We start from the raw sequence: 23,732 nt of genomic DNA, 5'->3' as shown, positions 1-23,732 counted from the left end.
ATAAGTGCTAAAGGGTGACACGTCAAAATCACAATAGTGATCAGATATGGAGGTACCGTCTCCCAAATATATGTCAAAGTTAATTATAAAGACTATTTTTAGACATTGCAGAAAATTGATAGGGCAGCGAGAATGAGTGTGCGAATGAGTTCTTTCTCCCCATTGCTGGCCACAGGGAGGAGCAATATTATTTGGAGGTTATAAAGTGTGGGGAAGGTTTTGTTTCTTCCCTCTCTTTAAGAGTTGTTCTTCTTTGTGCCCACAGATTCCACTCTGATTGGTGTTCACCTCCAAACTGTGATGAGATCCACGACCGGGTAAAGGATGTCTTGAAATCCCATCAGGCTCACGCAAGACACATATGCGTTAGTTTCTAGTGTGTTCTCTTTTTAATAATATAACTTTTATTTTATTAAATAGGCTCCTCAAACCAGCCAAGGTGCTCACAGGTTGTGATTCTTAGTTGTGCGGGAAAGAAAATATATTTCTCTGAAGGAATTGCTGGGTTTACTAGAAGCCACATAACTAACTTCCTGCTTGGCCAGAGTCATGCAGAATGCCTTTTGATTATTATTTTTGTGTATTTATTACATTTATTTATTTGTTTGTTTATTTCTTTAGTGAGTGTGTATGTGTGTGTGTGTGTATGTGTGCATGCTCGTGTGCATACATGTACTGTGATACATGTGAGGTCAGAGAACAACTTTGGTGAAGTCACATCATCAATTCTCTCATTGAACCATGTGTGTCCTGTTTTTGTCCAGGTCAGAATGAGGTCATCAGGGCTGGGAGTGAGTGCCTTTACTGGCTAAGTCATTTTGGGGACTTAATTTTTTTTTTGTTTCATGTTTTACTATTATAGTATATATTTAACACTGGTCTTCTGAACTATAAGCATTTTTAGTCATTATCTATAAAAAGTCACAGAAGAGTTACTTCATAATAATCATTTCAAAGTTCTCATATTGTTGGAAGTCTTGTTTTGTGACCCAGTGAGAAGATCCCATCTGGGGAAGGTGTATTTGGTTCTCTAGGCAGACGAGGGAGGAAGGGGATGTGTGGAGTACCTCGTTCAAATCAGTTCTCTAGCTGACCTACACGTCAATAAATATACAGAAGAGAGAAGAGCAGGTCAGGGTTTAGCTTCATTTTAGGGAAGAGCAGTATACAATATTTTCCGAGATGAAGTACACAAATGTGTTTATATTTGTGGTAACTTGGAGTCATAACAGTATATTATTTTTGTATTAGGTTTTTAGATTTCATTCATTAATCTGAAACAATTACTTGTCATGGTGTGTATTTTTCAAGTCTTATCAGTTTTCTTTTACAAAAGTAAAAATCTTGCATTTTAATTAGGATTGTTGTAGCTTTTGTTTAGATTAAAATTTATATTTCTTTTTCCTTTTTGCCACTTTAGTTATTCATTTCTTAAAAACTGATGTGTTTTGCCCTATTGCTCTAACATACTCACACGATAAATTATTTGTTTGCTGACTTCTCTAATAGTATCGCGACAGGAAATAATGAACTTTTTGTATGTTTATTATAACACATGTTATTTCTACATTCCCTAATAATTTGCTATACCCTAAAATGTAGTACTATCTAAAAATGTACATTTCTACATTGCTAAAACAGAAGAATTCATTGCTGTTTGTAAGGTAGCAATTATCTGCTTTAGGTTCATATCTATCCTGTTCTTCATCTATGAGCAGCAAGAAACAGACTTTAAATTGGAATCTGTATTATTTCCAGCAGTATCAGATTGAAAGTTTAATCCTACCAAAATATATGTGGTCTGGGTGTGGTGTGAAGGGGCAAATATGAATTAGGAAGCGTAGTAAGCAGAGAAATGTGCTACACTGACAGAGCGGAAGATTATTTGAAACCTCAGTGAGCTTTAGAACCCATGATGTGATAATTTCTTTTTGGTGCTGAATCTTGTGCATATCAGGGAGATGATCTGCCAGTGAGTTGTGTTCCCAGTCTATTTGTTAACTTTTAAAATGTTTTATTTCTATTTTATATATAACAGCATTTTGCCTGAATGTTTGCATTTATATCATGTATGTGCCTGGTGCCCACAGAGAACAGGAAAGAGCACTGAATACCCTGGAACTGGAGTTCCAGATGGTTGTAAGTCACTGTTTGGGTGCTGGGAACTGAACTAGGCCCTCTTGAGAGGAGCAAGTGTTTTAACTGTTGAGCCATCTCTCCAGCTAATTTTTAATGTCTTAAAACCCCAGCATACTTTTAAAAACCAAATATTGACAAGCATATTCTAAAAGACACATAGAAAAGAGAACTTATAAAATCAAGAGAAGAATCAGTAAGATGACTCAGAATGTAAAGGTGCTTGCTGCCAAACCTAATGACCCGAGTTTGATTCCTGGGAACTCATATAGTTGAAGGTAACAATCTATTCCAGACATGTGTTGTGGCACATGTGTACATGAACACACATGTACACATATAGGCACATGTATAGTGCACTTAAATTATTTTTAATAACCTTGCACACGTATACAATGAAATATGATCATATCTGCCTCTTATTCCCCCTCTTACCACTGCCACATGTCTCCAACATAACTCCTTCCAATCTCTTGTCTATGCCTTAAAAAAATAACTCACTAAGTCTACTTTTGTGTGTGCTCTGTATTGGAGCGTGGAAAACCTTCTTGCAAAGAGTATTGATTCCCCAACAACTCTCCATGACCAATGAAAAATTCTTCTGAAAAGAACAAACATGTAAGCCTCACCATCTGGCCTCAGCAGTTCGCTGTGTTGAGGACAGTGTAGCATTCACTAAAGCCACAGACATCAAATGAGTAGAACAGAGATTCCACAAATTGACCCACACAAATGCTATCGCTGGTATGTGGAAAGGTACAAAACCAATTCAATGGAGCCCCAGGAAGTTCTTGTCCCTGCTCCCCAGTGTTGAGATTACAGGTGTGCCACCACTCCTGGTGCTGCTGACAGTGGTACTGGGGTTGAACTTGTGTCCTCTGGCTCTCAAGGCAGGCAGTCTTCCCACCCAACGCCTTGTATTTTTGTCTTCAGAACAAATGGTTCTGTGTGAAAATAAAGTCAAAGCAACCCAGAAGCAACAACAACAAAAAAGAAAGCTCCCTTGGTCCGTGTTTCACAACCAATAAAAGGACCTTATTATTACAATACCTTCAAAGAAAAGCATGGAGAAAATATGGACAATTCAAATTTGGCAAGGAATTTTTGACATGACACAATCTATACCACATAAAAACAAATAAAATTTGATCTCATGAAGTTTTTAGATGTTTGCCTCATGAACAGCACTGCTAGAAGAATGGAAAGCCTTAGTCTTGGTGAAAAAAAATTTCAACAGGGCCTGAATTTGATTCCCAGACCCATGGGGTGTGGAGTTGAGGAGTAGCGACTAGCCCAAGTTCACATCACAAGTGATCATCGTGTTCTCTTTAGTGTCTTGTGGCGTGAAGGGTTCTCGGTGATGTTGTGACCTCAGTCTAACTTGAGAAAACACATCTGTACTGAAAGACTGTTTTTAAAACATGCAAGCCCTGGGCTAAAGAGTGGCTCAACAGGCTAGTCTCACAACCCAAATATAAACTACCTGAGCGGTATTCTTACAATTAGCAAGTAATTGGTCACAGATAAGGAGACATGCTGACTAAATGCTATGGGTATTCTGTACCGAACCCTGTAAGGGCAGAAGAGCATTGTCGAGAAGACTAGAGATCCAAATACAGCTAGTGTGTCAGTACTGTGCTGATGAGAGAGTCTTAGCTTTGCTGAGTGTATCCTGGTTATCTCAGATGTGCATGCTAAGAGACCCTCAGTGCTGTGCTGATGAGAGAGTCTTAGCTTTGCTGGGTGTACCCTGGTATCTCAGATGTGCATGCTAAGAGACCCTCAATGAAAGGGGATACTTCTGTGTATGCTTCTGTATTCTCTTTGCAACTTTTCAGTGAATTTAAAATTGTATTCCAAATTTTAAACAGTAAAACGTTATTGAGAGTTTCATTTCAGTCCTCTCAATTTTAACAAGAGTTGGTGTGAATCCAGGTTTCCTTTCCTCTCACAAGAAGGAAATTCTTCTGCTTGCTCAGTATGGAACTCACTGACTTCCTTCCCCTTTGGCAGGATTTCTGCTTTAGTGCCCCCCTCACTCTGCAGTTTCCAGCGCTCATCATGGAGCGGACAGTAAGCTCCATGTTGCACCCATGGAGTCTTACTGGAGTTTGCTTCTTAGGTCTTTAATTTTGTCTGTCTAGCACAGGGGTTCTGTTCTCAGAGGTGGAACTGTTGAACAAAGCAGAGAGTCTCAGCTTTTGTTCAGTGCTCAAAAGCCACAGATGCTCCCAGCAGAAAGCCAGCTGTGGACCATTATTAGTTCACCTCTTCGGGGTGATCTCCTTTGGAGACTCTTGTCACCACAATTCCTGTTGTTTGAGCAGCCTTCTGGTTCTTTTAAGTAGCAGAAGAGTTAATGTAGTCAGTCTGCTCCATCCTCCTATTAAGAAGTAGGAGACTATCACTCCACTTTTTAAAATTAAATTTTTATTTGCCTCTGGCTTGACTTACTGAGATGTAAAATAATGTTGCTCATGTTGGTTTATGCTAGGTGCTAACTTCAATAGAGTCCAGTAACAAATGGAGTATAAACTTATAACTAGGCAACGTTTCCTGCCCGCATTCTTTCATACAGCATTCTCTCCCCGAGCGGTTGTGTGCTCTGCACAGCGCTGTACAAAGCTCAGAGGTTTTTTCTCGTGAAATCACATTTTCTCCCTGTAAGTAACATAGAATATTTTAATAAACCACAGTATGAATATAAAACAGTAAAAAAGAAAACAGTGTGCTACGACATGCAGTTAAGTATTTGACTAAAAAGCATAAGCATGGATTATTGTGCTCTCAGAGAAAAGCAGAAATTGGCTCGCAGAAAGTAATGTTTATAAGAGGCTAGGCACTGTGCCTACATTAGTCTAGTTTTCCTTTCAGGAATCTTGTAAATTAGTATTAGGCATTATGTAGTATTTCAAAGACAAGGAAGCTGACACTCAGGAAGATTAGTGACATGGATAAAGTTACACAGCCTCTGTAGATGCTTTTAACCAGGATTTGAATTCAGGCAACAACCTTAATTTTAACTACTCCATTATTTGGTGATGAGTACTAAGTACAGCCATATACACATGAGCCCAGAGATGTGGTTACTCTTAAGCACATAAAAATGTATTCCCTTAGGAGTCAGCGATGTGTACATGCTCAGAAAAAGTCAGTGTGATCACAGCAGGCATGACTGCTGATTTGCTTCTTGTATCAGCATTTTCTCCCCTTTTCTTGTAAGGAAATTAGGTTGCTAACAGTGAGGGGGATGTTGGTTTAGGGCAAGAATTAGAGTTTTGAATGAGACCTACCAAAGCAGTGTGATGGAGGAATCAATCGGAAAAGATGTGTGATTTGCCAGGAAAAATTGTAGTTTAGATCTGATAGTCTGAAATTCAAATACACATTGAGTTGTAATTTATTGTATCGCCTCTTTATGCCAGGCACTTAACTAAGTGATATTTTATGCCAACTTTGAAACCAAACTTTTGTCAAAGATATTTCTATAATTCCTTCATGGGCGCTATAGGTTTTTGTATATTTAGTATATGTAACATGTTTAGAAGGACAGCCATGTAATAAGAATTTAGTAAACCTTGTTCTTCAAAATCATACACCTCCTTACTGGTCTGCAACGTCCGGTGCTACATAAACTCAGGCCCTCTGGAGCCCAGCAGTGTGAAGCAGTGATGATCCCCAGATGGTCCAAACCCTGCCATTGTCTCTGCATTCTCTCATTTGACCCCTATGTCCCCTCCCCTCCATACCCAAAGGGAGCCTGAAGTAGAGGCTAAAAGAAATAAGCATATAGTTGGAGAGTTGGCTCAATGACCTAGAGAACTTGTTGCTCGTGAAGACGACCTGGGTTCAGTTCTCAGCACCCACATCATAGTTCACATCCATTCATAAGTCCTGCTTCAGGGTGGATCCAACACCTTCTTTTGACCTCTAAGGCACACACATAGCATATATACATACATACATGCATGTAGGCAAAGCATGCACATATGATAAAATAAGTCTTAAAAATATTGGGGAGGGCAAAAGGATGAAGAGAGAAAGAGAAGAGATCTCCAAGGTAAAGTGTAAATTCCCAGAAGACTCAAAAGGTTGTCTTCTAACCCTGAGCCTTCAAGGAGGAGCAAAAGCCTCAAAAAGGCCCTGAACTAAGTGCAAAGAAGGGAGGAAAGATTCCTGAAAGGAGAAAAAATTTCCACAGAACGCAGAGATGCCAAAACAGAGCAGGCACAGACAGCTGGAGTTCTGTAGATGCCAAGGGGAGGGTGCAGATTTTATAGCTGAACTCAAACACAGTGCAAATTGAAATACCGTTTTATCAAGCTTTATAAATATGCAGAATTTGGTGTTTTAAAGCTGTTTTAGCTCAGAGAACATTTCGTTCATTGTTTTGGGAGGATGGCATAGGGTCTCTAAGACAATGTCTCCCAAGCCTGCCCAATATGGGGAAATACTTTTCCCTGGTTGTTTTTAAAGACTCCCAGAAGGGATTTCATGTGTGCATGTGAGTGAATGCGAGTGCATGTGTGTGTATGTCAGTTCTCAGGATCAACCCAGGCTTGACACCAGGAGCCGTTTCTCAGTGAGCCATCCTATTGTCCTTACTTCCCTTGCTATCACAGGCTGTGCTAACCTGTTTTCATAGCCAGCACATTTGAAGCACTATCCTTTAGCAGTATCTTTGCAGCAGGAGTACCTCTCTAGGTGTATCTCACTTTCCTACTGCAGCTCCGCAGTCACCCCCACCTTCTCTGTGGTCAGTACTTACATGATCATCGTTCACTCGAGTATGCCCTGTAGTGTGAGCCTCCCTGGAGGTGAAGCCACCCATGCGTGTTTGCCCACCTTCTGTGGAAGTCCATTTATTTTATGTCATTTTCAGGACACTTTCTGTTTGTGGAAGGTCAAGTTGGTGCTTTTCTTTTTAGCATAGTATCCTCTTTCTCTCTCCTCTGTCCTCCCTCCTCTCTTCCTTCCCTCCTCCCCACTCTCTCCTTCCCAGCCTTCTTCCCTCCCTCATTACATTGCCAAGATATATTAAGTAGATTTACAAAGCTATTACAATTTTCTATTCTCAGTGGCACTGAACAGATTTGAACAGGAAAAAAAAACTTTCTTTCATTCTCTAGTTATTAGTCTTAGGTCATGGGCTTGTTCCTTTAAGGTGATGGTCACTAGCTGTCCACATTCAACAATGTGAAAGCCTGTCTTTGGGACTAGTTTCATTTTTTAACTTTAAATTATTCATCTTAATGAAGTTATCTTCCATTTTTATATGTTCATGTTTGTGGGTGTTTTACCTGCATGTTAGTCTGTGCACATGCCTGGTGCCCTTGGATGCCAGAATTGGCTATTGTGTTCACTGGAACTGGAATTAGAGACAGTTTTGAGCTGCTGAATAGGTCCTGGGAATAAAACCCGAGTTCTCTGGAAGAGCAGCAAATATTCCTTAACTGCCAAGTCTCTCCCTCCCTTTAAGGCCCCATCGTGTTGTTTCAGAAATAATGTACTGTCTCTTTTAATGCTCTCCCACCACAAGGACTGATCATGGTGTCCACAGTGGTCTTCTAATACAACTTACCCGTGGAGGGTCCTTTTTTTTGTGAACTACTTCCCATTAATATCCCATCATGCTGTCTTTGGCCAAGGTGGGAACCTCTTTAGGCTGTCTCCCAAGTCTTTTAAGCTCACCTGGAGTATTTTCTTTACTCATTTCTCAAGGGCACAAACAATGGTTGGAATTATGGTATAACACCCAAGTCCTCACTGATTTTGTTAGTAAAACACTCTCAGAAAAAAATATCAAGCTACCACCAAAGAAGAAATTGTTGAGAATAGTTCATTTTCTTATAAGTGCATTCCATATTTTCTCGTTCTCCATTTTCCCATGGTTTTGGTGTTCTGCGTATTCTTCAGGTATGTTCCAGAAGATGCTAAACACTCTCCTTTGTTATCCTCATTTCGACTGCTTAGTGTAAATATTAGGTGTTCACAACTGAGGTTTATTTTGGTGTCTTTTCCAGTCATTTTAGTTGCCTAACTGTTTTAACAGATTCCTACAGACAGATTCACTGGGTCAGTGTGAGTTCTAATACTTTTATCTTCAGCCTTTGACTTGCCACTTATTTGTCTAGATGCAAAATGCTTTGGTTACTTTTAAAACATATAATTATCTCCACAGAGAATTCTATTAAATTTGCTGAGAAGAGTTTGCCCCTTGTAAATCTGTTTTAAATTCAGTGTGGTGTGTGTGTGCATGAGTGCACGTGTGTGCACATATGTGTTTCTTTTTTTAAAGATTTATTTATTTATTTATTTATACAGTATCCTGCCTGTAGGCCAGAAGAGAGCACGCGATCTCATTATAGATGGTTGTGAGCCACCATGTGGTTGCTGAGAATTGAACTCAGGACCTCTGGAAGAGCAGTAAGTGCTCTTAACTGCTGAGCCATCTCTCCAGCCCCCACATGTGTGTTTCTTTGAAGTTTATTAATCATACTTGAATACATTGTGGTGTTGCTTACTGTGAATTATTTGATGGTTTTTAATTATATCTTAAATTGTTGTGAATGTTTTATTTCTTAAGTATTAGTTCTGTTGTCTGGTCTTTGACTTTTTCAGGAACTTCTCTTACATGTATACTGGGTCTAGTTTGCACATATGTTGCTTAGTTTTTGCCGACTTAACACAAAATCGAGGCTTCTCTGGGAAGGAGGAATCTCAGCTGAGGCATTTCTCATCAGATTGACCTGAACATATCTGGAAGGGCATTTTGGGAGGACTAATTGATGTGGGAGCACCCAGCCTACTGTGGACTGTGGATTCCTGCCTTGGCTTCCATCAAGGATGGACTGTAACTTGTACAGCAAATAAACTCTTTCCTCTCCAAGTTGTTTTGGTCATTGTTTTAACACAGCAAAAGAGAAGCAACATGGGGCACAAACTGATACCGGAGAAGGGGATTTTTGCTGTAATGGACGTGATCATGTGGTGCTTTTGCTTTGGTCTGTTTTGTGGGAGGAAGGTGGAGGATTTTGAAGAGCTGGGTTCTGAAAACAACTGAGTGCTCCAAACTTAATGAACTGATGTGGTAACTTAGAATATTATGCTGAGAGAAATAGAGGCCTGGCTTGTGATCTTTCAGGGGAAATATATTGGGCTGATTGTGTGATTTTTTGACTAAGAAATTGAGGAAGTAAAATCTTTGTTTAAATGGGACAATTGATGCTAGTGGGCTGGGTCTAAAAGATTATAACCAGCTGTGATTTTAGAAAGAGCCTAGCATCACTGACGTCAAATCATCTAGGAACCTTTGCACAGAACCTGTGGTCCAGAGGGGACCAAGGCTGCATATCAAGCTGACAGGTGAACATGAGTCTCCCACCTGCTACTGGTTTTGAAGGCCTGAAGGGTCTCGGAGAGCAGCTTGACACCACTGGCAGGGTCAGTGTCCCTTCCAGAGGTCAGGAGGCCAGTAGGGAAGGTGCGGTATCAGTTGCTGTGCAGACCCAGGATTGAAAGGATGCTGTCTAGCTTTTTGTTTTTTGTCTTTTTCTCTTTAATTAACTCATGATCTTTCTTTGTGAAATTATTTTTTCTAAACTTTGTGGACCTCACACATGCTTGGTAAGCACTCTAACACCTACATTTTTACCAATACTTTTCTGAATCTTTAGAAACAAAATACAATTCAGTGTAATTTGTAAAATGTATGCTTTGAGAATCCTTTTTTTTAAATTATTTTTTTCTCCAAATATGCACAGCATAGTTTCTGGAATCTCCTGGCTTTCTTTCTCTTCCCATTTGCATAGATTTTTTTTCTTTCCTTGTTTAATTTGGATTCTGTTCCCAGGTGTTATTTTACTATGTGGTTTATGGAGAAAAGCAATTTTGACTGGTAGTTTGGAGAGTTAATAGACCCCAGGTGGTTCAAGCTCCTATGGAATTTCCTGTAAACTATTTGTGTTCACCACAAGGGAAGTTGAAAGCATCTGCTTTCAGTGACTGTCCTTAAGCGGATGCACAGAGCTTCTGAGACTTATAGCATTACCAGGCGATGCCCTGTGGTTTCCTCCTGCATGCTCTTCCATAGGTTATACACCAGCCTCCTTTGTTAATTAGGATCACACTAATGGACTGCCTGTCACTTCATTTCATTGCATATGTTTTCTGAGGATTTTTGGTACTGCTATTTGGGTAGTTTTGCATTTTTATCTCATTATTTTTGTAGTTTAATCCTTTGTGCAATAGAATGAATATAAGCAAAGTGTACATGTATAAAACAGCATCCAGGTCAGTTGCAACATTATTGGTACCCACAATTATCCTGGGTAATGCCTGATGGGCCTCCTTTTCACAGATTTCACAGTATTCTAATATATGATAATATGTAGATTAGTTTGATGAGGTTTTGAACATTCAAAATTACATAGTATTATGATTTCATGTCTGGTTTCTTTAGTGGATCATTGTGTGTGTGTGTGTGTGTGTGTGTGTGTGTATGTAACATGCCTACTTTAACTTTTTCTGCATAGATAGATTCAGCAAATTATGTTCCACAAACAAATTCTTGAAATCTTGATTGTATGTTATCTATGGCCACAATAATAGAAGTGAGAATTGACATTTTACAAAAGCTACCACATCAGTCTACTGTATCTCTAACTTGAGGCTAATGTACACATACACAGTGTTGTGTGTGTCCTTTGGTGCACACACACTAATTTGAAATGTAACTAAGGACTTGAGGGGGACAAGAAATTTGGGTATTCATGTGTTGGATACAGTATTACATGTACATTCATATGTATAAAGGTACATGCACATGTATTTAATATGGAGAAAGGGAGAGAAAAATGAGAAAACGGGAGAGGAGAAGAGAGGGGAAGGGAGGGATCTTGGGGACGAGATACACTTGACATGAACTGACATGAACTTCATTTGTGTTCCACATACACTTAAAATACCTAACACCTAAAGGTTATTATATAAAAGAATTTAAGTACTTTTAAAATCTTGACCCCTGATTTGATTTGATCCATTTTATGAGGTCACTCTGGAATTTTCCATTTTTAATGTCTTTTTTGACACTCAAATAATTTGAATATTGAAGCATTTTGAATTTGGATTAGGGATACTTAATTTACAGTGCTTTTTGATTCTGAATTCCTAAGATTTTCTTATTCATTTTTTAAAAGATGTGAGGATAGGTGTTAAGCCAGCTGAGCATACTCATTCAGACAAATTATGTGTACTAGTCCATTGTCTCTTAATGTATGCCTTAGAAGTATTCCTTCATTTTTACTGTTTGAATGTTGAACTTTTGAGTCTGCTTCACAAGTATCTTGAAATTTTTTAAGTTTCACTATTAATATATTATGTTTTATATATGAGTGTTTGTCTGCATTTGTGCCTGTGTACCGTGGTGTGCTAATGCCCAAGAACTGGAGCTTCAGATATTTCTGAACAACTGTGTGTGTGTCGAGAACTAAACCTCGGTCTTCTGGAAGAGAGTCAGTGCCTTAATGGCTAAGGCATCTCTCCAGCCCTGGATTCTTTTTTTTCTAATTCATTTTATTTTATTTTTTAATTTATTTTTAAATTTTTTTTCTCATTTTACATGCTAAATCCAGTTCCCACTTCTTTCCTCCTCCCGCTTCCTCCCCATCCCATCCCCTATTCCTCAGAGAGGATAAGGGTTCCTATGGGGAGTCAACAAAGTCTAGCACATTGCTTTGATGCAGGACCAAGGCCCTGCCCACTATTTCTAGGTTGAGCAAGGTATCCCTTCAAAGAGAATGGATGCTAAAAAGCCAGTACAAGCAGTAGGGATAAATCCTGGTCTCACTGCCAGTGGCCCCACCGTTTGCCCCAACCATACAACTGTCATCCACATTCAGAGGGCCTAGTTTGGTCCTATGCTGGTTCCCTCACTGTCAGGGCAGAGATAGTGGGCTCCCATTAGCTCACGTGAACTGTTTTAGTGGGTTTCCCCATCATGATCTTGAACTCTTTTGTCTTGCTCCTCCCACTCTTCTACTGGACTTTGGGAGCTCAGCTCCGTGCTCCACTGTGGATCTCTGTATCTGCTTCCATCAGTTGCTGGATGTAGGTTCTATGATGTCATTTAAGATAGTCATCAATCTAACTGCAGCAGCCCTGGATTCTTTGTCTGTATTTATCATTCTGCATGTTTTTTTATTATGACTATTTATTCTGAAACTTAATTAATTTTGTTTATTACTAATTCTAATATGCTACTATTATCCCTGCCTATCAAGTTGCTTATTTCAGTAACTATATTGTTAGTTTTAAAATCTTTTATTCACCTTCATGGGCTCATTTCTGAAATTCTTTAAATATATGTCCAGTTGTCCAACTTTCCATCAATTTTCTTGATCATATCAGTCACACTGATATAAAATGCTTATTCCCTAAAATCCAGTATTTTGAATGTGCTTGTATTTGCATATTTGTCTTTTTGACTTTTTTTTCAGTGGTGATGGTGTCCCAGCTCTAGGGACTTTTATTATTGTTAGATGAAGTTCTGTATGTTTAAAATGTTTGACTTTCTACATGAAGAACAGGTTTTTTTCAGGTGGTATTCAGGGCTAATAACTCTGATCCAAAAGGGAGAGATTGTTACAGGCTACACTGAGTTTAATAAATCCCAGTGCATCTTTCCTCGGAGTCCTGATCAATCCCAGCTCACCTCTCACTGACGGCATTGGCCCCCACTTCAAGTACAGCCTTTAGACCTTTACCAATAAATGGAGGGAGGCATTTCTTTCCTGTTTGTCAGACGTGTTGAACTGACACTTGACCATTTGAGAGAAATATATACCCAGAGGATACTTGACTTCAGAACACAGAAGGCTTTGCTCTGTCTATTCCCACATCAGAATGCTATTTACATGGCGTTGTTTCAGCCAGGGTTGCCCTTCAGATATGACGTGGGCCACAGAGAGTATTTCATCTGGTGATGCCATAAGTAGTTTAAGTATACACACTATAATGATGCATTTCTCAAGGTAATGTTAAGTGTCACATGACTATATGTGAGTCCCCCTGTCTCTGTTTATTGTGATACCATTTGCATGGATACTTTAGTACTTTCCATCTTCTCTGTTCTGAAGCTACTCTGACTGAGGCCATTCTGGCTGCTCTCAGAAGTCAGGTGTCCGTGGGCACATGCTCACCATCCTTTTCAGGACTCCAGGGCCCATCTGCTTTCTATCAATCTCTCTGGTGAATGTTTCTTTTAGGTGCAATGATTGTAGGGCAGGGTCTCTTTGCTCTTCAGACATGTTGGGGTTAGACCATTTGTCACCAGCCTGCCCAGCTTCAGAAGACAGCAAATACATTCACATTGTATGTGTGAGGACTTTCTAGGCTTCCATTTTAATTCTTTATACTTGTGGGATGCATAAAACATTCTGCTTATTTTTTTCCCATTTGTAGAAATTAGTCTCTGCTTCCAAAGCCAGGGCTGGATTTTTATCTTAGCTAACCAGTGTCTGCAGTCTATAAACAGCTTTAGTGGGGACACTGAGTGTCAGCAATACTTCCAGGGATTTGTTTCTGGCATCTGTGGTGCCCTTGACCTGGTAGATGATCCCCATCTCTAAACACTTTTAGACTGTGGGAAACTGCCCTCTGGATTCCAGATGTTTCGGCTAAGATTAATCACGGATGTCCTAGGAAACTTTGTGAGTCAATACATGCCATGGTTTGGAAAATGGTTGGATTTATAAGACGTTACAGAATTTAAATTTTATCTTGTACTCTTGCACAGTCATGAAAAGCCTTTGAGGTTTCTCTGTGCCTAGTCCTGACCTTCCTTCAATCGTTAGCTGTGGTTCTCAGCCTCTAGTCCGTCCACAAAGCTTCCAGTGCTTAATAGAGGTATACTCAGAGTCTATTTTTGAAAGGATTGCATCTCTGATAGCTGAACATCTGTAGTCTTTATTAGGTTTGCTCTTAATATCCTAAAATGTATTTATTTTTTTCAGCTTTCCTAGTTTGCAATAAATTATCCCATCCAGCCTCAAAGTAATTTCTGTTTGTTTTTATGAGGGAGTTTGTGTTGCTGTGTTTGCTTTCTATGGCTACCACATATTATCATAGCTTCATTGGCTCAAATTTCATCTTATGTTTTTGTGGATTAGAGGTCTGGCAAAGGGCCATACCCAGCTAAATTCTAAGTATCTCTTCTCTGCTCGTCTCGCTCCCCCATCTCAGTCATAGGCGGTCAGTCTGTACATGATCTTTCTGAACACTCCTTCTTTAGAACCGTCTGGCTGTGTGTATATACATGCATGATTATTCCAGGCGAGAACTATGTGGTAATGGGGTCTGTTTGGTTTCTTGGGTCATAATTTCCCATTATGCCATTCTTGATCCAGATGGGCAGTGTTGTATGTTAGTGGTGCCAGTGATGTGTTCTTACACTCCTTAAGGCAACCCTCCCACTTACTTCTTCACTTGTTAGTCTTTCTCACTTGGTTGAATGCCCATCAAGAAAAAAACCCAATGGAAAATTTGAAAACAAATGATTAAATACTTATCATTTTGGTATTAACTAAAAGAAAACTATTTTAATAACCAACAAAAATCTTAAAGAGAAGAGAAAGGGCCAATAGAAATACATGGAATTATTCATAATTATATGACAGCTAAAATTATATGTACATTTTTCCAAAATGTTTTAACTTGATTATTTATTATGCACAAGCATTTTGACAATGAATGTGTCCTTTGCAGTATGACACTATCAGCAAATTTTAAAAAAGTATATTTTCTTCAAAGTCTGTATTGATATGTTTTCTTACCTGAAGTAGATGGGCCCATATTCTATTAATGTTATTCCCTGTGTGTTTCTGTTACCTATTCTCTTCACCTGTTTTTGTGCTGATTAAGGAGTGAGCAGTGATGAACAATACTTAATATGACATTACAGAAAACACATGCCAATTTACTAAGACAATGCAGCTTGAAAAACTAGCTCAGATGACCCTGTTTCCAATTTCCTTGTGTGTACCTAACAGAAGTTAAGAATAAGAACTTTGGCTATGCATGTTTATATCAATTGACTCACATTTCTGTTTTTTTCTTTTGTGCTTTTTTTTGGCTTATCATTATCAGTAAATCATTTTCTTTGTAAGTCATGTTTGCATGCTTGCATCTGTGTAATTTTTGAAAACATTAGTGCTTATTTCTCAGAAGGCAAGAATAATTTTTTGAAGTTCATATTATACATATACATATGTCTTTATTAGTTTACATATCTTGATACATCCACTACTATTTATTCCTTTTTCATAAAATATTTACTGAATTTCTAGTCTTTGCTAACCAGTACTAACCAAATTATAATAAAACTAATGTGCTATTTTGAAAATATACATGCAAGTAATATTATACAGATTGAGCAGATTATATTTAGGAATATTTATGCCTATACATATATGCATGTAGCGATAATTAATGAAAAAGGGGCATGAATTTGAAAGAGAGCAAGATGGAGTATGTGGGAGGATCTGGAGGGGTGAAAGGAGAAGGGAAATGATATAATCCCCAAATAGGAGAAATAGTTTTTAAAATGTTATTGAGGGCTAATGCATTCTTGACAGTTTGTTTCTGTCCTCAAACATTTAAGCACTCGACTCTTGATTCAGTCTCTTACAGTGAGGATGAAAAGGCACCTTTCCCACAGCATCCTAACCACCGTATTGGAAGCAATGAGAAAATTAGTTAATGGATATCTTTTCATTTTTCAGGATGAGAGAGACCCAGAGAAAGATGAAGAACTGGAACTGAAAAGAGGCCTTTTATATAGAGACTCTGCCTATGACAGTGACCCTGAATATAGGTATGGACTTGCTTCTGTTTGCAGAGAGCTTTCTCATAGGCAGCATAAAAATAACAGTTACATTTTTTCTAGATTTTAGTCTTAATTTCATTCTTCTAACTATAGGTGTGTGTGTGTGTGTGTGTGTATGTGTGTGCATGTGTGTGTGTAAATATGTTTTTGAGTTCAGATGCCTGTGGAGCTTGGAGATAAGGGATCTCCCTGGAGCTGGAGTTACAGAGGCTGTGAGCCTCTGTTGGTACTGGGAACTAATTAAACTTTATTCCTCTGAGAGAAGAGTAGCACTCTTAACCACTGAGTCATCATCCAGCCCAGTTACATTTTTTTTGTTACTGAAGTTTTTTCATAATCAAAACAAAACAAAACAAAACAAAAAAACCCAAACACAAGCCAGGCAGTGGTGGCACATGCCTTTAACCCCAGCACTCGGGAGGCAGAGCAGAGCCTGGTGAATCTTTGTGAGTTCAAGGCCAACCTGTTCTACAAGAACTAGTTCCAGGACAGTTAGGACTGTAACCCAGAGAAATCCTGTCTCAAAAAAACCAAAAACCAACCAACCACCCAACCACACACACACACACACACACACACACATAAGAGATAGGGGATGGCTTAGTAAAGCGCTTGTGGAGCAAGCCTGAGGCCCTGAGCTTCCATGTCCCAGCACCCTTGCTGGGGGTGGAAATCAGAAACAGTCATGCAGTTGTGTTTCTTTACCCAGCGCTATGGAAGCAGAGACAGAGGATCCCTTGGGCTTATTGACCAAGGAGTGTGGCTGAATTGGTGAACTCCAGATTGTGTGAGACCCTGTCTCAAAAAATAAGGTGTGGAATAACTGAGAAAGACAGCAAACATTGACTTCCTCCTCTATGTACACAAGCACATGCGTGTGCGTGTGTGTGCACCCCCCACATAAACAGCCAGCTCACAATTGATGTGTTTCCTCCTGTTTAGAATTTGACAGCAAATCCATATGTTTTATGATACATTTATCCTAAACTTTGTTGTTCTTTCTTAAAAAGTCTCTTCCCTAGATTGCTGTACCAACTAGTGTTTTGTGAACTTGTTATACACTAGAGTAGTCACCCAAGAGGAGGGAGGAGGGAACCTCAACTGAGAAAATGCCTCTCTAAGATTAGCCTGTAAGCAAGCCTGTGGAATGTATTTTTAATTAATGATTGATGGGGGACCACCCAGCATACCCTTTGTGAGAGGTGCTGCTCCTGGGCTGATGGTCCTGGTGTGTATGAAAAAAAGAAGTCTGAGCAAGCCATAGGGAGCAAGCCAGTAAGCAGCACTCCTCCATAGCCTCTGCTTCATTCAGCTCCTGCCCCCAGGTTTCTGCCCTGTTGAATTTCTGCCCTGACTTCCATCACTGATGGACTGTTACTGGAAGTGTAAAATGAAATAAACCCTTTCCTCTGTAGTGTGTTTCAGTTATGGTCGTTATCACAGCAATAGAAACCCTAACTATCAGTTTAGGGGGATAAATCAATATAAGAGATCAGTTTGACACTGGAAAGGGTCTGATCTTTGAAGTTTTTTAATAAATAATTATTGCCTGTGTTGTTTCTTCGAAATTTCCACCCGATTTCTGTTTCTACAGATTTCTACCTGATAGCTCCAAAGGTTGTGGTTTCTACATGGAGATGAAACCCAAAATATGCATTAATAAATGCCCTGGATGGTTCTAATACAGGGAGTGTGAAGACAACACTTTGATAAACACTGCTCTTGACTTGAGCTTTACCACAGCTCTGTGCTCATTTTTTTGGTGTCCTCAGTACTCAGCATTTATGTACATCTTTGGACCAACAGGATGGCATGGGCAGGCCTTCAGAATTAGTTAAAGGATGGTTTCGAATATTTTGCCCTGGAAGCTTCTTGTCAAATGACCAGGGTGTTGTTTTAATTTTATTTCCAATTCATGTGCTTCCTCTTAAGTGGGACTGAGAGGCAGGTACCTTCTCACAGCAAGTTATGATAGCTTTTCTTGTTGGAAAAACGTTTTTTGTGAATCCTTTCCTCAGGGAGGAAAAGTAGGTGACTCATAAGTAACTAATCTTCAGTACGCTCACACGCACAGATTTCTAGCAAATGCTTGAAAGGATAGCAACAGAGCATCTTTTCCTCCGTGTGTTGACTGTGTTTAAGAGATCTATGCCTTTGAGTGCTGCTCGAAATGTGATTCATATTTGTAGAATTATCCTCTTCTGTATAGAGAGCCAGAGTTTCAAGGTCCCACCTTGAGGTGTATTCTACTGGGAATATGGTGAGTGCCCCAGCAGCCTGAATTACAGTGATGACTTGTATTAAAGTGCGAGAAGCATTTCCAAATCTTATTGGTACTTGCAATGGTTTGTAAGACTCATCTTTAAAGTGGCCTTTTTATTATTTTATTAATGAAAAAAAGGCCAGGAGTCACATATTAGGGTATAATCTGATAGATCTACAGAGCACAGAAAAATAATCAACATTTTGTACTTTCCTGTTGAAAGGGCAGCACATCTCCTTTAGCCCCTCCTTATTCTTCATGTGTGTCCATCTATCTCGTGAGTCCATGAGAAAATTCTATTGGCCCCTCCAGCCAGCTGAATGTGGACCCTGCCCTCTGAACCAAGGCCAGACTCCCTTGGCAGTCTTGTAGCAACAACACAAACAAATCTCCTGCAACGTACCTTTGCCTAGTATCTTAAAGCAGTGTTATCAGACCATAATATAAGCTCTTTCTGTTATCTATTCTAATACCCAAGACAGAATCTCTTCTCCTTCCTTCTTTCCATCCATCCGTCCATCTTTCCATCCATCCAACTAGCCAGTCAGCCAGCCTCTGGAGCATCACATACCACATGCTCAGAACTTTTCTGCCGGTTTTATTTGTGGAGGTTTTTGCTTGATAGAAAACATTATTGAGTTTTATGACAAGGAACTTCTATCTTACTATCTAAAATACATATAATCATACAAACTCTAATGTTACAACTTCAAAGTGCTAAGCATACTAGCATCTTAAAATCTTTCTCAATTGTTACATGTAAGTAGTACATTATATTTTATTACTTATGTAATATATTACTTTTCTGTTCCTGTGATAAACAATGTAATCAAGGTAACCTATAGAAGAAAGAATTTATTTGGGCTTATGGTTCCAGAGGAATGAGTCATCCTGTTTGGGAGGCATGGCAGCAATGGGCAGGCATGGCAGCCGGAGCAGGAAATGAGTACTGACATCCTCAAGCATGACACGAGTAGAGAGGGCAGACTGGACGTAGCCAGACAGCACTCTCAGTGTTCACCCTGGGTGGAATACTTCCTCCAGTCAGCCTGCACCATCCAAATCTCCCCAAAGAACACCACCAGCTGGGGATCAAGTATTCAGTGTTGTATGGTGGACACTTCTCATTCAAACCACATGCTCCTTAAAATTACTATCATTTGCTTAATGTATCCATCTTCAGAGCTCCATTTTATATAAATGTGTGTGTTATATGTGTATGTGTGTATATAATTATGTTTATTTTATCTGAAGGATGTTCATGAGAACCCAGTCATTAGCTACTCGCCTGACCTTCATTTGAACATACACACACACACACACACACACACACACACACATACACCCTTCAGACCTCAAATGGTTTGCATCCTTTTTCTAAATTAACCACCATTAATTTCTTTTTGTTTCCTAATCCATTCTAACTTACCTAAAATATTCCTCCGTTTTGTATATATTACAGACTTTAATAAAACATGTATGTAAATTTATACTTTATACATTAATAGAATTTGAAGCTGATTGGTTCTCTTAGATTACACTTGTTCTAATTTTGTCTTATTTCTGCATAGCAATGTCACTGTTCAATAAAGAGCTGTCTATTCGAGTAAATAGTCATAAGTTTTTTGGAAATATTGCTACATTTAAAACTATAACATTATTCCTGCTTTCAAGCTAGCTGATAAAATATTTTGTAACGTGTAACAGGAATTTATTAAATGATTTGTAAACAAGTGCTAAAAATATTGTTAAAATGAGAAGTGAAATTGTTTTAAAAAGCCCATTTTTATTTTATTTTATTATTTTTTTTATTAAATTATAAAAGTTTCCATTTCAGCCCCTCCTCCCAACACCCTCCCACTCCCCCCACTCCCTCTCCTCCTCCCTCTCCATCCCCTAGAGCAGTCAGGGTTTCCTGCCCTGTGGGAAGTTCAAGTTCCTCCCCCCTCCCTCCAGGTCCAGGGAAGGTGAGAGTCTAAACAGACTGGAGCGCCAAAATCCAGTATATGCAGAGGAAGCAAGTCCCAGTGTCATTGTCAATGGCTTTTCAAAAAGGCTCCGGGCCAGCCACATTCAGAGAATCTGGTTGGATCACGTCCTCGTTCAGTCCCAGTCCAACAGGCCTTGGTGAACTCTCATTATATCAGACCCCTTGTATCAGTGGGTGCTCGCATCCCTCGCAGCCCATTTTTATTTTATGAATGTTTAGTCTCATACCTACATTTGAAACTTAGTAATACACAGCAATTAAAAAAATAATCCAGCTCTTCACAATTTATTAGAGATTCCAGAATGCCTGGAAGTAAACAATACTGTGTTTAGAATTCTGATGTTTGTGTTTGTACCTCTCTATAGACTTTATATTAGGACTCATTGTGCTCAGATCTGTATTTTACAATTCAGACTTTTTACTGTTCCTCTGTTGTAAGTTTTTGGGAATTTCATACATACATATAATGTATTTTGAACAAATCCACTCTCATTTCCCTCCCTTCCCTCCCATTCCCTATCCCCATCACCATTTTTCTTTCCCAACATTATGTACTCTGTTTTATAAATCCTCCAAGTGATTAATTTGTGTGTTCAGGGGTGTGGGGCATCTACTGCAGCATTTTTAGCCTTTGGGGGCATACCTTGAAGACAACCTGCTTTCCCTCTCCAGCATTCACAGACTGCCAGTAGCTCTTCAGATCTGGGTGGGACTCCATGAGCCCCCTCATCCATGCTGGAATTTTGGCTGTCCTGATCTGGCACAAGACTCTCGCATGCAGTTAGAGCTGCTGTGAGTTCCTGCATGTAATGGCCCTGTTGTGTGTGGCAAATTCTGTTTCACTGTAGATGTTCGCCTACTACCTCTGGATCTTATAATCTGCTGCTGCTCCTTCAGTGATCACTGAACCTGAGGAAGAAGTGTGAGATAGATGTCCTATTTAGAGCTAAGCACACCAGTCTCTTATTTTCTGGGTATTGACGAGTTACAGAGGTCTGTATTCATCTCCAGCTCCTGCAATAAGTGAACCATCAAAGAATGGGTTTCTCTAGTCAGCTGACATAGATTTGCTGATATCCTAAGCCTTACTATCTTGTTATGTGGGCATCCAAGAGCAAAGGCCTAGGTGGTTCTGGGTGCCTCCGAGGCCTTTGTAACCAGTAACTTGTAGGGAGATGCTTGGCACAGAAATTTTCCTTTAATAATTCATGCAATCCACTTCTCTTTAAACTCATATATATTATATACAAATAATATAATACTTATATATAAATACATGTGTTTATAAGTGGGGTGGGTTTCTTGACCCAATTTTCTATCTCTAAGTCACTGGGATTACAGTCATGAGCCACTAGGCCTGGTTTCACTATGTGTTAATTTCTACATCTACCTACTTCTAAGTGTTGTGAGCTTGCTGATAAGCGTATAAAAAATACTTAACTCACTGTATCATACTCACTTCTTTGTCCCCTGTAAATGCTGTACCATGTACTTTATTTATATTCTCTTGAATTACACAGTTATATGAAAATATAATTAAGGAGGATTAAACTAAAAGTTAATTACCCAAGAGCTTACAAAGGATTCTGACTTTAGAGGCCCTTGTTCGTACACTGACCATACCACAGTATCTGTGCTGTTTTATGTTGTTTTTGCTACAAGATCTCTTATGTTAGATATTGCTAACCCAGACTAACCTCAGACACACAGAGATCTTCTTGCCTCTGCCTCCCAGGTTCTAGGATTAACAGTCTGTTCACCATGTCTGGGTTTTGTGCTATTTTTGCCTTGCTGCAGCCCTCTCTCATCTCCAGGCTCCTTTTAAACTCTTAACAGAGGTATTTTTTTCTTCTTCATAGTTTGCCATGTAGAGGTTAGCTTTCCCCTGTAGAAAGTCAGTCATTACTCAAAGGCAGAAGCCTTACTATTTTAGTTCTCACAGTCCTAAGAGTATCACACATCCATAAAGTACTCAGTAAATATTTGAACTCACCATAGTACCTGGAACTTAACTCCACCATTGTTTTAACCTTTTTTCAAAAACAATCTTTTCTCATAGCTGTTATCAGCGGCCGCATGGTTCTCTCCATTTGGATGATGGTGAATTCTGGCCCAACAGAGCATCCTCCTTTAAGGGGAAATCTCACCGACCCGCCTTTGAGAACAGCATGGACAAGATGTACAGGAACTTATACAAAAAGGCCTGTAGTTCTGCGTCCCACACGCAGGAAAGCTTCTGACACCGTCTACCATAAACTGTACAAGTTTCCGTGTCAACCTCTCAATGAAAGCGTTTAATGTGATCTGGATTTGTATGCCTTTCTTTCAAACAGGTGTCCACTGAGTAGCAGGTAGACTTGACCCCGGCGTGTTCCTTCAATTGGTAAATTATCACAGTCTCGCCTTTATTAGAGAAGAATATGCTGTTTCCAGTGTCAAAACCCAGGAACACAGTTATAGCTCCAGTTTGTGACAAGGCTCTCCTGTCACTTGTGCTCCTGTCATTGCTGACAAACTGAAGAGTAGATTTATTGTCTTTTAACTTTCTTTTCACCTGCTTGGCTGGTTATTTTATCTGGGTAAGATTTAATTAATATCAGCTCCCTGTTATCAGTAATGAGCAAAAAGATGTTCTTTTCAAAAATGAATTTCAAAAATTTGAACCTGTTTGAATCAATATTATCTACCTTTTTTCCCCTTTAGAAGAGGCTATTGTATTTCTTAGGTCCTAAAAACTAGTGTTCTTTGTAAAACTTACACACATTCACTTCTTCTTTGGAGGACCAGCTGAGTTATCAGAATGTCTAACAGCTAGATTAGTTTACTAGAAGAGACCATGGATGATTCCAAATGTAGCTAATATTTTAGTGTTGAATTATTTGCAGAATAAATAAAGCATCCTGTGTTGGTAAGCATGTAGAACCTCCAAATAAACAAAATAAAAGAACTATATTGTAATTTTACCTCTGGTATTGTCATAGGCATCACATCACGCAGGCAACTAGCATTTACATGGTGGGATTAAAATGACTCAGCAGGTGTCTTTAATAGACACTCATAAACCTAGCGGTGGACTGATAAAATGTGTGTCTCCTCCCACCCGACGCACCCATGCAGCCAGTGACTCTTTGAAAGTGCAAAGAAATTGATTGCCATTTACCAGCATGAAGGGGGAGGTAAAGTGGCACTGAGAGATGAAGCTGTTGGAAGCTTGAGGGGTTGACTACAAGGGAATGGTTTTCGTCGGCTCCCCGTTCACTAATTCCACAGCTTTTATTTTAAAAGAAAGAAACAACTTTAACTCATACTCCATTTAAATTCGACACTAAATTATGACATTAGATGACATAACTTTATATTATGCCATAACTGAACTTTTTAAACATGCCAAAGCATCTCAGGTTGCCAACCTGTGCCATATCAAAATGAGCATCATGGCTAAGAGCATGGGTCTGTGATTC

At 39.3% G+C, this 23,732-nt stretch overlaps 1 protein-coding gene across 2 annotated transcripts in view; it reads left to right on the top strand.

Moving 5' to 3' along the window:
• Positions 1-22,574, top strand: part of Spata6 (spermatogenesis associated 6) — a 98,616-nt gene extending 76,042 nt beyond the window's left edge. For both annotated transcript variants that reach the window (XM_048453396.3, XM_048453397.3), the window contains 3 exons: positions 266-365; positions 15,915-16,006; positions 22,331-22,574. In XM_048453396.3, the coding sequence (XP_048309353.1) occupies positions 266-365; positions 15,915-16,006; positions 22,331-22,511 (373 nt within the window). In that variant the 3' untranslated portion in view covers positions 22,512-22,574. The remainder of the gene's footprint in view (positions 1-265; positions 366-15,914; positions 16,007-22,330) is intronic.
• Positions 22,575-23,732: the final 1,158 nt, after the last annotated feature.

This window comes from Myodes glareolus, chromosome 3, assembly GCF_982192425.1.
Source record: "Myodes glareolus chromosome 3, mMyoGla1.1, whole genome shotgun sequence".
NCBI classification, from domain to species: Eukaryota; Metazoa; Chordata; class Mammalia; order Rodentia; family Cricetidae; genus Myodes; species Myodes glareolus.
Note: the sequence above shows the minus strand (reverse complement) of the source record. Positions and strands in the feature narration are given on the sequence as shown.